The sequence below is a fragment of the Neoarius graeffei genome, chromosome 13, assembly GCF_027579695.1.
Source record: "Neoarius graeffei isolate fNeoGra1 chromosome 13, fNeoGra1.pri, whole genome shotgun sequence".
Lineage (NCBI taxonomy): Eukaryota > Metazoa > Chordata > Actinopteri > Siluriformes > Ariidae > Neoarius > Neoarius graeffei.
The window spans coordinates 58,149,005-58,164,126 of record NC_083581.1 but is presented as its reverse complement, the minus strand read 5'-3'; the positions used below and the strand labels follow the sequence as shown (position 1 = coordinate 58,164,126).

General features: G+C 41.4%; 2 protein-coding genes across 2 annotated transcripts; one reads left to right on the top strand and one right to left on the bottom strand.

Moving 5' to 3' along the window:
* The first annotated feature begins 5,910 nt into the window (after positions 1-5,910).
* ognb (osteoglycin, paralog b) lies at positions 5,911-12,420 on the top strand. The gene is made up of 6 exons (XM_060938159.1): positions 5,911-6,260; positions 6,670-6,748; positions 6,841-7,005; positions 7,335-7,537; positions 7,627-7,719; positions 11,775-12,420. Exons 1-6 carry the CDS (start codon positions 6,096-6,098, stop codon positions 11,943-11,945), a joined length of 876 nt encoding a protein of 291 aa, XP_060794142.1. The 5' UTR covers positions 5,911-6,095; the 3' UTR covers positions 11,946-12,420.
* Positions 12,379-14,682, bottom strand: LOC132896958 (ubiquinol-cytochrome-c reductase complex assembly factor 5). Its single transcript, XM_060938160.1, has 2 exons — positions 14,349-14,682; positions 12,379-12,693 (listed from the first exon to the last, which is right to left on the bottom strand). The coding sequence occupies exons 1-2, from the start codon at positions 14,575-14,577 to the stop codon at positions 12,602-12,604; spliced, it is 321 nt and encodes a 106-aa protein (XP_060794143.1). The 5' UTR covers positions 14,578-14,682; the 3' UTR covers positions 12,379-12,601.
* Positions 14,683-15,122: the final 440 nt, after the last annotated feature.

The window sequence follows — 15,122 nt, the reverse complement described above, 5'->3', positions numbered from 1 at the left end:
CGGTTGTTCCGCCGCGCCTGACGTCCCTAAAGAGCGCTCTGCAGACCACACCTACTCTGGGATTGCCTGACCCCAATAAACCATTTGTTCAAACTGTAGATGAAAAGAAGGGTTTCATGACCTCTGGTCTTTTGCAGAAGCACAGGGATAGATTAAGACCTGTAGCCTACTTCGCCAGCAAATTGGACCCAGTGGCGGCTGGACTTCCTGTTTGCCTGCGTGCAGTTGCTGCAGCTGAAAAGGCGGTAACTGCTTCCAGAAATATTGTGGGGTATTCTAACCTCACCCTTTTGGTCCCACATGCTGTCTCCCTGCTTCTGTTGGTGAAAAAGACGTCACATTTGTCAGCACAGAGATGGTTGAAGTATAACACTGTCATACTTGATATGCCTAATATCATTGTGAAACGTTGTTCTGTTCTGAATCCTGCCTCTCTTCTCCCTACAGAGGACAATGGAGAACCACATGACTGTGTCGCTCTCACTAACGATTTTTGTTCCCCCAGGGCAGACTTAAAGAGTTACCCTTTGGAAAATCCAGACATGGTCCTCTATGTGGATGGTTCAGCCTCCAGAGACCCAGAGACGGGAAAGAACAAAGTAGGTTTTGCCGTAGTCTCAGATCACGAGGTCCTGAAGGCGTTGTGTCTGTCCTCAAACCTGTTGGCACAGGCCGCAGAGCTCTGTGCCCTTATCAAGGCATGCAAATTGGCTGCAGGGAAATCTGTCAATATTTTTACGGACAGTAGGTACGCATTTGGCATTGTGCATGATTTTGGCACCATTTGGAAACAAATTTTCTCACTAGCACAGGATCTTCCATTGCACATCATAAACTGGTCTCTGAGTTGTTGGATGATATTCTACTCCCTAGAGCCATTGCTGTGTGTAAGTGTGCTGCCCATACTAACAATACTGATCTTGTGTCTCAAGGAAATGCCAGGGCGGATGCGGCAGCTAAGTGTGCAGCCTCAGCTTCCAGTTCACCCTCTAACCTTGCTTTTCCTCAGGTTTCCACCCCCTGTTTACAGCTAGCGGACCTTCAGAGCACTGCCACTCAGGATGAGAGACGAGTCTGGAAACAGGCCGGCTGTATCTTTGCAAACTCGGTCTGGGTTTGTCCCTCAGGCCGTCCCTATCTACCAAAACACATGTTCCCTTTCTATGCAAAATTGGCACATGGGCTCACCCATGTGTCAAAAGGGGGGATGGTAGCAGAAGTAACAAAGAGATGGTTCACAAAGGGCTGTGAAATTTTGCAAGCAATGCTTGATATGTGCACAACATAATGTAGGTCAAGGTAGCAAACTAACTCAAGCAGCACACCCAATACCAGACAAACCGTTTGATCATCTCCAAATGGACTTCATTGAACTGACACTTAGTGAGGGAAAATGGGTCCCTTAAAAATAAACTAAGCAAAGCTTTTGCAGAAACAGGACTAGGATGGACAAAGGACCTCCCTGTAGTACTCACACAAACGAGGATGCAAACTAGGCCTAAACATGGGTTAAGCCCATTTGAAATTCTGTTTGGACGAGTACCCAACACGGGGATAGGGCCAGCTCAAGGAACACTGCCGGACACCACACTGTGTGATGATGCAACGTTGAATTACTATGCAACATTATCCTCTGCTTTGAAATCTATCCACAAACAGGTAAAAGAAGCACTTCCCAAGCCCGCTGAGGGACCTCTGCATGATCTACAACCAGGGGATTGAATAGTGGTGAAGGACTTCCGACGAACCAAGTGGAACAAGCCATGGTGGAATAGTCCATTCCAGGTCCTGCTCACAACCCCAACGGCAGTGAAGGTCACGGGCAGAGTGACGTGGATCCATGCTAGCCACTGCAGGAGGGTTCCTGAACCGGCTGAGCAGGAGGAAAAGGAAGGCCTAAGTGACCCAGACGCTGACTAAAGCACGTGAGGAAGAAAGGCACCACTGCATGGACCAGTGCGAGTATCACATCATTCATGCACGCACCCTCAATAGGGAAGAGTATTTCAGTGTCTAGCCGATAGATAAGTCTTAGGGTTTCGAGTTTCTCCAAGTTCCGGTGAGGTGGGACGAGGGCTGATAGGGTGTGCCTGCCCTCTGAGCACCAACAAATGTCAAGAAGGGCAAGGGTTAACTCGGTAACATTACTGAGGCACTGAACAAGATGCGCAAGGTTGCTGAACAATTACGAGCAGATGAACATGGAGGAGTCGAAGACAGTTGGTGGTGTTGGTTTAGTGGATGGAAGACTCTGATTCTATCCACCATACCGGTCCTGGGCTTAGTGATTGTGATGCTATGTTTGCTCCCTGTTTTCTGTCAATGTTCTATGTCTGTGTTTCAGAGGCAGCTGACAAATATTGGTTACCAGATGGTGAAAATAGACCCAGACGACTTGCCTGACTGGCCTCCAAACCCACACAAAGACTATAACCCACCGTTTGACGACGTCAGCACAGCTGATATGAAATTAGCCCTAGCTTAAAACACTCTCATTTGTGGTTGTTTTTCTGTTCTCTTGTTTCCTGATCTATGTATATAGCTTGCTAGCATTAACTTAAGACATCTATGTCTTACAAAACAGCCTTACCATCATCCCTGTACACTCAATGACGTGTTAAGTCGAATCTCTCTGGGAACTCTTACCACTGAAATTGTGTACATTTCTTTCTTTTAGCAATTATTATTCCATAGGATAAAAATGGGGGAAATGTGAAGGAAATTTAGTGAATGAACATTCCTATTCTCTGTGTTTCTGTGTGTTGAGCTCAAGTGGCCTAGTGTACTGAGAAAAGTTGTTTTTTCCACATGCTGTAATCGCCTTTCTGTGGCCTTGGCTGGTCATAAGCAGGGTGTCTCAGTTCTCCCTAGCCACGCATCCGCCTGCACATCCCAGAGCATGCCAGGTGCACGCTTTAACAAAGCTTCATAGAAAATCTTGAGCCAATCACGTACAGATGCAAGCAGTAAGCGATTATCTTCAGAGTATAATAGATAACATTTCTAAGACACAACTCAGAGTGCGTACTCTCGGCATCATCGGAACTGGTGTCTTCTTCTTCTCTTCTCTTTCCTTTCCTGTTTTATATGATCTACTATAATAAATAACTGAAAAGACAACTGCTAAGCGTTCTGAAGTGTTTATGAGAAGTTTCCATTACAGTGACTTACCTGGGGAAGAGACGGTACCAGGATGCACTGTGGGAAGAAGGCAAGCCGACAGAGGCAGACTGATGCTCATGCCAATGTTCTGTTGGGAAACACTGGGTTGTGGCATTCACGTGGATGTTACTTTGCCATGTACTACTTACTTAAACATAGTTGCAGACTAAGTACACTAAGTAAGTACATGGCAATGGTAATCTCTAATGGCAGGATAATACGCCTTGGCACACTGCAAAAAAAATTGCTCAGGAATGGGTGGCACAGTGGTGTAGTGGTTAGCACTGTCGCGTCACAGCAAGAAGGTCCTGGGTTCGAGCCCAGCAGCCGGCGAGGGCCTTTCTGTGTGGAGTTTGCATGTTCTCTCCGTGTCTGTGTGGGTTTCCTCCGGGTGCTCCGGTTTCCCCCACAGTCATGCAGGTTAGGCTAATTAGTGGCTCTAAATTGACCGTAGGTGTGAATGTGCATGTGAATGGTTGTTTGTCTTTGTGTCAGCCCTGCGATAACCTGGCGACTTGTCCAGGGTGTACCCTGCCTCTCGCCCATAGTCAGCTGGGATAGGCTCCAGCTTGCCTGCGACCCTGTAGAACAGGATAAAGCGGCTAGAGATAATGAAATGAGATATATATATATATGCTGCCTACTACATTAGCCTTCTAGACCCATCGACTGTAATCACCTATCATTATGGATATCATTCTAAGATTTTGGATGTCCATTTGTTCAATGTCTCATCTCATCTCATTATCTCTAGCCGCTTTATCCTGTTCTACAGGGTCGCAGGCAAGCTGGAGCCTATCCCAGCTGACAACGGGCGAAAGGCGGGGTACACCCTGGACAAGTCGCCAGGTCATCACAGGGCTGACACATAGACACAGACAACCATTCACACTCACATTCACACCTACGGTCAATTTAGAGTCACCAGTTAACCTAACCTGCATGTCTGTGGACTGTGGGGGAAACCGGAGCACCCGGAGGAAACCCACGCGGACACGGGGAGAACATGCAAACTCCACACAGAAAGGCCCTCGCCGGCCACGGGGCTTGAACCCGGACCTTCTTGCTATGAGGCGACAGCACTAACCACTACACCACCGTGCCGCCCCATTTGTTCAATGGACAGTGTAAAATCAGTTATGACACCAATTTTCCTCTTTTGTGAATCAACCCAGCCATTCACTAAATGGCTTTGAAAATGGCTAAATCTATGCAGTAGTTGCCAGTTGCACAATAATCAGAAAAAGAACTCAAGAAAGTGCCAGATCCTCCACTATGAAATACAACATTTTGATTTTACATCAGTTTAAGATAATTCAGTTAGTTCATTGGCAATTATTTTCTGATTAGCTGTCAGCTCAGATGAAGTTAAATATTTACTGGCAAAGGCTTGAACATAGATTTGTACTTAGAAGTCATACTTTGCAAACTCTAATATATTTTTGATAATTTTGCAGTTAGTTTAGTATACACATTTATCAGTGAGATGAAATGTTTCACTGTTGTGATGATTATCCTATATTAGATGTTATGTGTTCTTAATCCTGAAAGTATTTTATTGGAACTTCACCTGACAAGTCCCAGATGACGAATGTCTTTTTAACTACCTAGCCGCTTAACCTATATTTATGTGTTGATTGATAGGTGCGTTATGATGCAGGCTGAGTCAGCCAGGCTTTCCTTTATAACTTTCACATCTGTTCCTGAGTTCAGAGTTCCCATGATGCAGGAACTGCAAGGGAAAAAAACATCTGGATCAAAATTTCTGTTCTTCCTTTGCAGTTTTCTGGGTCTGGGACAACTTATATCATTTGTCTACTTGGATCCTGCCATGAGGTTATGTAACAGGACCCAGGGGCAGAAAAGGAAGAGCTATTTCAAAGTCTATTTAACTAGATGTTGTCCTTGACTTTGTCTCTTACCAAGTAATCTTTCATAACAAAATAGATTTTAGCAAAAGAACTGCTTGACCTGATAAATTGATCAGATCCTTGGATTCTGCAGCCTGCATTCAGGGAAGGGGATGGCCTCTCAGAAAAATCATTTTTAAACGTAGACTGTCTCCATCAGCATTGTGTTGTGAGAAATTGTGTGGTTTATTAAGAGTTTATTAATAGGATATTGTAACAAGTTTTCTTTTCCTTTTTAAGCACAAGACATTACGTCTTTCTCACTATCCAGTTGTGTTTACTTGACAAATTCAGCATGATTGGGTAATGGAACAGAGTTTTTTCACAAACTGTACGGCCATTAGTTTATTCCTGACACTGCATAAACTCCAAAGAGCCACTATTTTTATTGTACAATGTTTTCTGGGCTTTGACATACACTGCATTTAAACGAGCTTAGGCCAAGATTCCTGATTTAATAGTAATTTCCTGATGAGTTTGAGGTCTTTTATTTTAACTGCCAGAGTTCTGCTTCTTCACCATTTAAAAAAAAGAAGTTATTCCCTTAAAAAAACTGATTTATTGTGAAAATATTTATCTCCTCTCTATGAAAATGTTTTTCCTTTCCTCTCACATTTTTCTCTCCATTATGATAATCACATTGCTGGATAATCTGTGGATAATCCTGAGCACATTCACAGATAAATCAGTCTTTTGTAATTTCCTGAGAGATCTGGCATTTGCTTGATACATACCAAGACCATCATAACATCATAATAAATTTCCAGACTAGCATATTCTTCTAGAACAGCGCAAGAAAGCGCATTAAACAGTAATATAGGACTTAGAGAAGGACACATTTGGGGAGGCATCTACCTGACATACTATACAACAGCACACAGTGAGTTAAGGGCCGTCTCAGAGTCTCAGTTCTCATAGGCAGGGCCTCCACAAAATGATTTTAAAGGCTCTCATTTCATACACAGGGCTACACACTCATGATCTCCCTCTCTGTCTCTCAGCACACCTTCTGAACTGTAGAAAATGGACCTGAGGATGTTATTTTTCTACTTTATGATTGCACCATGGATGTTATGTGCAACTACACAAAATGATGAAACGGAACTTAAAAACAGTGGTTTTCTGATAGTGGATTTTGATGACTGGCAGTCCAAAGATAGTGTTTTAATGGAGGCGAAGAAAAAAAAGGTAAGAATCCTAACATCTAACAAATTATAGGAAAGGGATTTTTTTGTTAAACTGGTACATTTGAATACATGGTTGCATGTTTGTGAAAAATTACTTTTTACTTTATTTGAAGCAATATTATATATCATTCAAATATTTTTCTTCAATAATACATAATAGAAATAAGCGTGTCATGCCAGATTTAAAAAAAAAAATATGGATCTAAGCAATGGTATGCAGTAGACAGCAGTGTAACGTCCATGCTGGGACAAACATTCTGTGGCACAAGCAATTCAACAAACTGGAACTGATCTGGATCTGAGCAAATAATTAATTAAATGGTTGAATTTACAGTAGATGTATAGTGAAGGACATGCACCAACATTTCTCTTTTATTCCCTTCTTACTTCTTGGATGGACCCCATCCAAGGAAAAGGTCATTGCAGTCTCAGACTATGAAAGCATTGATAATACAGGTGAAGAAGGTTCAGCAGTAGAGAAAAAAGAAGGTGATTGTTTAATTTGTATATAAACACATACATCAAATGTTAATATCCAAGTTAGAAAAGTATTTAAGATGATGTCAATTATTTCCCCTTAGATCTTCCCACTTGCTTGCTGTGTGTATGTTTGTCTGGATCTGTGTATTGTGAAGAGATCAGCCCAGACATGACAAAAATCCCAGCTTTGCCAAGGGAAACAGCATACCTTTATGCACGCTTTAACAAAATCGCCAGAATCACCAGCAGCGACTTTGCTGATGTTGGTAAGCAGAATTATACTGGGAGTGGCTGAAGTAAATATAATGTGTAATGTCTGGCGCCGAATCAGTGTAGTCAGAATAATGAACGATACTTTCCAAAAGGTGATATCTGAAGCCGGCACACAGCTCTTGATAAGAAGAGAGTTTTTAGAACTATTTAATCTTGCAGCCTAAAGCTCTTAGCCTTTCGCCAGATGTCTAACTCACTCCTTATGTGCTGCAACAAGTCACACTATTCCGACAGAACCTTGGAAAGCTAAGCATATTTTCATAATTATATTCTCTTACAGTCTATGGCTTTCTAAAATTGTTTATATGTATTTTAATTACAGCCACATTGAAAAGGATCGATCTGACTGCCAATCTCATTTCGGAAATAGAGGATGGAGCCTTCTCCAAACTGACCCATCTGGAAGAACTTACTCTTGCTGAGAACAGACTATTCAAGCTACCAATGCTGCCTTCAAACCTTGTCTCACTCAATGTCAATTCCAATAAACTCAAAACAAAAGGTGTCAGAGCAACTGTTTTAAAGGTAATGAATGTGTGATAAATGTGTGCCAGAAAACAAGAGATAATTAAGATGATGTATTTTACAAATAATCTATGCATTTGCAATTACAGAAACTCAAAAAACTGGCATATCTCTACCTTGGTGACAATGAACTGGAGGCCGTTCCACCACTTCCTGAGAGTCTGCATGTTGTGCATCTGCATGTCTGTTCATTATTCATCACGTAAACATACATAAATATGCATCATCAGCGTTAGCAGTAATGTAATCTAAACTAGATTACTTGTCTGGATTTAAATAATATTCCATTTTGATATTTATAATACACGTAAATCTGTTTTCTTGTCATTACTCAACTGTTGTCACAAAGTTTCTCACGTTAAAATACCTTATGACCAATCCCCACGTGATAGTGGCAAAACAAAAAATCCTAGCCAAGAACGTTACATAGAAACCTTGAGCAAATGAATACAGCACACTGATATTGTTCATCCTTTTGAAGCTAAAAGTACTTCAAATATCATGTGCAGTGCCTTGCACAAGTATTCACCCCCTTGAACTTTTCCATATTTTATAACTCCACAATCCAGAGCTAAAAATGGTCTTAATTAATTGAGATTATGTCATAAATCTACACAACAGAGCCAATAATATTGTTTGTTTGTGTGTGTGGGGGGGTTACAACACAGTTTACAAAATTAGTTAATTATTCAACCCATTGCTGTGAAACACCTAAATTAGCTCTAGTTCAATCAGTTACCAATTAAGTTCTTCTGTGTGGAATAAAACTTATGTGATCTTAATGTAAATATACAACTGAAGGAAGGCATTAGTCAGAGAAACAATCAAGAGGCCAAGTGCAACTCTAAAGGATCTGGAGAGATTTATGGAAGAACGGCAAGCCATTTGGAGTTTGCCAAAAGGCATGCTAGAGACTCAACAAACATGTGAGAAAAGGTTTTGTCTGATGACACCAAAGCTGATATTTTTGGCCTTGGCACAAAGCAATACATTTGGCAGAAATCCTGCAGCCACACTGGTCATCCCCATCCTCACAGTGAAACTTAGCGGTAGTAGCATCATATGCTCTGGATTTTTTTTTTTTGCAGGGACTGGGAACTTGGTCTAGGTTGAGAGCAAGAGTGGACTGAGTTAAATACAGAGCAATCCTAGAAACTTCAGGCCTGGGGCAGACGTTCACCATCCAACAGGACAACCCTAAGCATACTGAAAAAGCTAGCTTGGTTCAAAAAACAAGAAGCTGAAGGTGTTAGAATAGTCCAGTCAAACTCAAGACCCCTTAATCCCATAAAGAAGCTGTGACAAGACTTGAAAATTGCTGTTCACAAGAGTCTCTATCCAATCCAAGAGCGCTTGAGCAATTTTGCCAATACAAACTGGCAAAAATATCAGGATCCAGATGTGCAAAGACAATTGAGACATATCCCTGAAGGCTTGCAGCTGCATCCGCAGCCAGTGTTGGTGCTACCAAGTACTGACTCAACCGCCAAATTCATGTGTTTTTTTTTTAATCAACCTTCATAAAACAAAACATTTCACACTTTGAAATGTTATACATTATGCAAATCAAAAAAAAAATTCCAAATTAACTTCATTTCAATTCCAGATTGTAACATTACAAAATGTAGACATGTTCAAGGGGTGAAACTTACAGGCATGTGAGAAAATTAGGACACCCCATTAAATAATCAGCTTTTTATTTAGAAATGGTACACATACCAATATCCAGGCATGTTTTTATGTATTTTTCAAAAAGAAAGTGATTTGATTGCAATTTAACAACAAAAATGAACATTGTTTGACAAATCCAAAAAAAGAAAAAAAATAAAGTATGTATTTCAATGGAGGAAAAAGTTAGGACACCCTACCCCCTAGTAGCTAGTGTTGCCCCCTTTGGCTGATATAACTTCAACGAGACGCATTTTGTAGCCTTTTACCAGTCTCTGACATCGATCAGGAGAAAGTTTGGCCCACTCCTCAATGCAGAATTCTTTTAGCTGTGAGATGTTTGAGGGGTGTCTTGCATGTACAGCCCGTTTCAAGTCACCCCACAGCATTTCGATGGGATTAAGATCAGGGCTTTGACTTGGCCATTCCAGGACTCTCCACTTCTTCTTTTTTAGCCAGTCCTTGGTGGATTTGCTGGTATGCTTTGGGTCATTGTCTTGTTGCAGTATCCAGTTACGCTTCAGCTTTAATTTTTTGACAGATGGTTTCACATTTTCTTCAAGCACCCTCTGATACACAGTAGAATTCATGGTGGATTCTATGATGGTGAGTTGGCCAGGTCCTGCTGCAGCAAAGCATCCCCAAACCATGACACTGCCCCCTCCATGCTTTACAGTTGGTATGAGGTTCTTTTCTTGGAAGGCTGTATTTGGTTTACGCCAAACATGTCTTCTGTTCTGGTGTCCAAATAATTCAATTTTAGACTCATCTGTCCAAAGAACCTTATTCCAGAAGTCGTGGTCTTTGTCTATGTTCTCTCTGGCAAACTTCAGTCTGGCCTTGATGTTTTTTTTAGAGAGCAAAGGTTTCTTCCTTGCACACCTCCCATGCAAGTCACACTTGTGCAGTCTCTTTCTGATGGTAGAGTCGTGCACTTTCACATTGACAGTTGCCAGAACCTGCTGTAATTCCCTTGATGACACTTTAGGATTTTTCAGGACCTCTTTGACCATCTTGCGTTCTGCTCTTGGGGTAAACTTGCTCGGACGGCCAGATCTTGGCATGGTGGCAGTTGTTTTAAATGTCCTCCACTTGTAAATAATTTTGCGAATGGTGGAATGGCTAATGTTAAATGCTTTTGAAATCTTTTTGAATCCTTTACCAGAGTCGTAAGCGGCCACAATCTTCTTTCTGAGGGCATCAGGAAGCTCTTTAGACCTCACCATGGCGCTCACCTCAACATCCCAACTGTCAGGGCCACACCAAACTAAATTTGAGGTTTAAATAGGGCAAGGCTCCATTCAAATGCTGGGTAACGATATACTAATCATGTGCACCTGACGTGATGCACCTGTTTGGGATTTTCAACATTTTAAGAGGGATAATATAGGGGGGTGTCCTAATTTATTCCTCACCAGAAATTGCATTATTTTTTAATTAAATTTTACAGAAAGTTTTAAAAAGGCTTTTCTTATTTTTTTATTGTTTAGTTATATTACTTGGATCCCTCATTTTAATTAAAATTTACATTAAATACCCATATGTCCAAATATATTTTAAAATACACAGGATTTCATGAGGTGTCCTAATTTTTTCACATGCCTGTATATAAACACTATACATGATAGCTGAAACTCTAGCATGCACTACAACAGGGGTGTACAATATTATCCAGAAAGGGCTGGTGTGGGAGAAGGTTTTCATTCCAATCATGCAGAAGCCATAGCCGAGTCTACTGAAAGCCAAGATCAGCTGATTAAACAGGTGGCATCAACTGTAGCTCCTGCGTGATAGGAATGAAAACCTGTACCCACACAAGCCCTTTGCAGATAAGATTGGACGCCCCCTGCACTAGTTATATAAAGGAAGGGCCAAAGAATAGGGCCTGTAATAGTGAGGGGGACATCATCAACAGCATCTCTGTGAGATGCTATACTTTACTTTTGCACAAACACAAACCGGACAGTTAAAAACCAGTAACAACCGATTCCTTCCGTCCTAAGATTTTCCCGCCTTCTAGCTTTTTCCCTCTAACATTAAGAAACATGTAGCCCTAGTTCGAGGATATTAATAGATCATTCGCCATATTTTAAAGTGGTCTATTTACGATGATGAGGCCTGAATGTTTCATAAATTATGCAGGAAAGTATTCATATATGCCAATTTATACTATGCAAGTTTAAACAAAATTGTGAAAAAAAAAGGTTAGGGCTATAAAAAAAAATGGGGGGGATATTAATACAATACTTTCGTGGTGCTGTGCAAAGCATTAGTTACTCCAATAAAGATGGCAAATATGATAATAGACCTGCTCATAAAATTGGAAGAATTAAAACTCAAATTAGATTGCACTTTGGATGCAAATGATTTATATTATTACAGTGAAACAATTATAGAAACTAAAAAAAAAACCCACAACCCAAACAACTTTATGGTTAAATAGCATTTTTCTATCATATCCATGGATAGAAAATATATCTATATATGGTATTGAAAATAAATATATGACAACCAAATTTTTGCCTAATAAGAAGAGAATGCTATTTTGTTTCTCCATTCTGATATGCAGAATAACAACATAACCAGCCTGACAGCTGAAACCTTCTGCAAGAGTAACGACACGCACTACATCAGGTACAAGATGCAGGAGGTGCGACTGGATGGGAACCCAGTGATATTTTCCCAACATCCAAACATCTTCATCTGTCTGAGATCTCTTCCAATCGGCCTCTACAAGTAAGCTGAAGATCCAGTGGAAGGACTGTAGAGAGACGACACATTCCCTCTGCAGCTGTCTAACTGGCACCTGGGGCTAATATGACCACATTCGGTTATTATTCCAAGCACCCTTAGTATCTGCAAAAGGCTTTCAAAGCTTGGCCTAGTCCAGACTTTGCTTTGCATTTAGACATTACCAATGTCTAGAACTTCAAACTACTGTACTAAGTAGTATGTCAGTATAGTATACCATCTATGGTATATGTATCAGACAATATTTTAAACGCATGTTGAGCATGGAAATTTTTTTAAGAAATAGCACAAGTAAGAATTGGTGCATGGGAAGATGCAATACCTGGAAAGGGACTGAATTGAATTTCATTTCATGAGTTTCGCAAAATGTATGACAAAGGTGACAATGTTGAAATAATTAGGACAAAATGACAAAAGTGATGTACTCTCATAATCAGATCTTGTAATTGTTAATAAATACATGTTGGGGAAAAAAAAAACTTTTTCTTCCTTGGGCATTTATCCATCCGTTACTCTCATGTGGGAACTTCAGTTTATAGAAGTCACTTTTAAATCCATTTGGCAAAGATCTCATCACATCTCAATTTCCCCACATGTGGTATGGTATCAGTCAGCTAGAATGAACATTTGCAGAAGTGAAAATGTTTATTTTGGTTCTGATTCAGGAAGTACAATTATTCCATCCTCAATTTTCTGTTGGTACTCCCTCTCAGAGCGTTTTCTTCTGTAGACATCATCTGAAGAAAAAAAGAAAAAAACAAAACATCTGATCAGTCAATGCTGGGCTCCACTAGCATGACTTTAAAACCACATTTGCAGCAAATGGGCCAGGATCTTGGTCCACTGCCTAGACAAGACATCAAGTTCATATGGCTTAGAGATCAGTACCGAGCGAGAAAACCAAAATTATGACCAACACCACTAGAGACATACAAATCAAGGGACAAACACTTAACCAATTTAAGTACCTAGGTGCCATAGTTACAGATGAGGGGTCCAAACACGAAATTCTCTCTCGTATTGCCCAAGCCACTACAGCACTGACAAAGCTAAAACCAATCTGGCAGGACAAGAACATCACCATTGGCTCAAAAATAAGACTAACGCGCTCACTTCCATCCATTCATTGTCTGTAGCTGCTTATCCTGTTCTACAGGTTCGCAGGCAAGCTGGAGTCTATCCCAGCTGACTATGGGTGAGAGGCAGGATACACCCTGGACAAATCGTCAGGTTATTGCAGGGCTGACACCAAGACAAACAAACATTCACATTCATGGTCAATTTAGAGCCACCAATTAGCCTAACCTGCATGTCTTTGGACTGTGAGGGAAACCAATGCAGACACGGGGAGAAGATGCAAACTCACACCTCGCTGGCCACTGGGCTCGAACCCAGGACCTTCCTGCTGTGAGGCAACAGTACTAACCACTACACCACTGTGCCGCCCATGCGCTCACTTGTCACCTGAATAAACATGGACACTTACGGCAGAGCTACAAAGACGAATAAGTTCAGTGGAAATGAGATGCTACAGGAAACTGCTCGGAATCTCATATATGGACCATGTCACAAACGAGGAAGTCAGGAGAAAGGTTACAGAAGCCATTGGCCTACACAGAGACTTGATCACAACAGTCAAGAGAAGAAAATCATCATGGTTTGGCCATGTCACCACAAAAACAGTGCTACAAGGAACAGTAAATGGAAGCAGAAAGAGAGAATGACAAAAGAAGCGATGGCAGGACAACATAAAGAGTGGACAGGTCATGACTTTGTAGCAGTACAGAGGCTGGCTGAGGCAGCACGGTGGTGTAGTGGTTAGCGCTGTCGCCTCACAGCAAGAAGGTCCGGGTTCGAGCCCTGTGGCCGGCGAGGGCCTTTCTGTGCGGAGTTTGCATGTTCTCCCCGTGTCCGCGTGGGTTTCCTCCGGGTGCTCCGGTTTCCCCCACAGTCCAAAGACATGCAGGTTAGGTTAACTGGTGACTCTAAATTGACCGTAGGTGTGAATGTGAGTGTGAATGGTTGTCTATGTGTCAGCCCTGTGATGACCTGGCGACTTGTCCAGGGTGTACCCCACCTTTTGCCCGTAGTCAGCTGGGATAGGCTCCAGCTTGCCTGTGACCCTGTAGAACAGGATAAAGCGGCTAGAGATAATGAGATGAGAGGCTGACTGAAACAGGTCAAGGTGGAGGAAACTGGTTGCAAACTCATGGTACTCCAACAACCCCAGGTTAAGGGATAGAAGAGGTGAGGGCCTGGATCTTAACCATATAGAGCTTTTTAATATTAGTATTGTGCTTTTCCACCAAAATCCTGCTGGCTTTTTTTTTTTTTTTGCTACAAGATACTGAGGTTCACATAAGTGCACACAAATACACCGTCACACACTTACAAAATGTCTCTCGTCCTATTCTCACGTTTATCATGACCCACTCCATAACACCGCCGATGCAGAAAAAGATGGGCAAAAATCGGTAAATCCCGAAGCGTCGTTTCCCCGGTACAAGATTTAATATATATTTAATGTTTCTGTTCTTCCTAAACATGTCGCCTCTTTTGCAAAACTCTTCGCACTTAAAAGGTTTGCTATGAGTATCGACGAAGACCAGCTGAAAACTCATACACCACAAAAACGCAGCGCTGTTATTCAGTTACACGGTGATATTTTCTCGTCCTTCCCGTCGCTCTTTACTATCACGCGCGTTCCTGCAGGCTGACATGACAGGTCAACATGGCGATGTCATCACTGCACATGCGCATTAAGAAGGATTGTACCAAGTGGAACTTTTAGAGGGGGGACAAGCACACGTTTCGTCCGCATACAACTCATGCACAGGGGTAAGTCAAAAAAAGTTCTAAGACAAATAAAAAAGAAAAAAAAAACCTATATGAAAATAAAGCTTTTTTTTTTTCGCGGTCCAAATCCTGCGCTCTGATTGGCTGGCGAACGGGTCCGTATCCTACAATACAGACCCCGGTTACGGACCTCTGGCGACTCGCTCATTCACAACATAATAATAATTATTATTATTATTTATAAAGCGCTAAAACTGATACATATTCTAAAGCAAACAACATAGTAGAATTTTTTTGGTCAACATTTATCTTAAAAAAAACAAGATGTATTTATAAAATTATCAAAAATCTTATAAATTTGTGTCAGCAT

Coding starts and splice junctions, on each gene's coding strand:
- ognb (XM_060938159.1), top strand. CDS start 6,096: ATGGACCTGAGGATGTTATTTTTCTACTTTATGATTGCACCATGGATG. Junction 7,538..7,626: donor TCAGAGCAACTGTTTTAAAG/GTAATGAATGTG, acceptor TTGCAATTACAG/AAACTCAAAAAACTGGCATA. Junction 7,720..11,774: donor TGCATGTTGTGCATCTGCAT/GTCTGTTCATTA, acceptor TCTGATATGCAG/AATAACAACATAACCAGCCT.
- LOC132896958 (XM_060938160.1), bottom strand. CDS start 14,577: ATGAGTTTTCAGCTGGTCTTCGTCGATACTCATAGCAAACCTTTTAAG. Junction 12,694..14,348: donor AATAGGACGAGAGACATTTT/GTAAGTGTGTGA, acceptor TTTTTTCTTCAG/ATGATGTCTACAGAAGAAAA.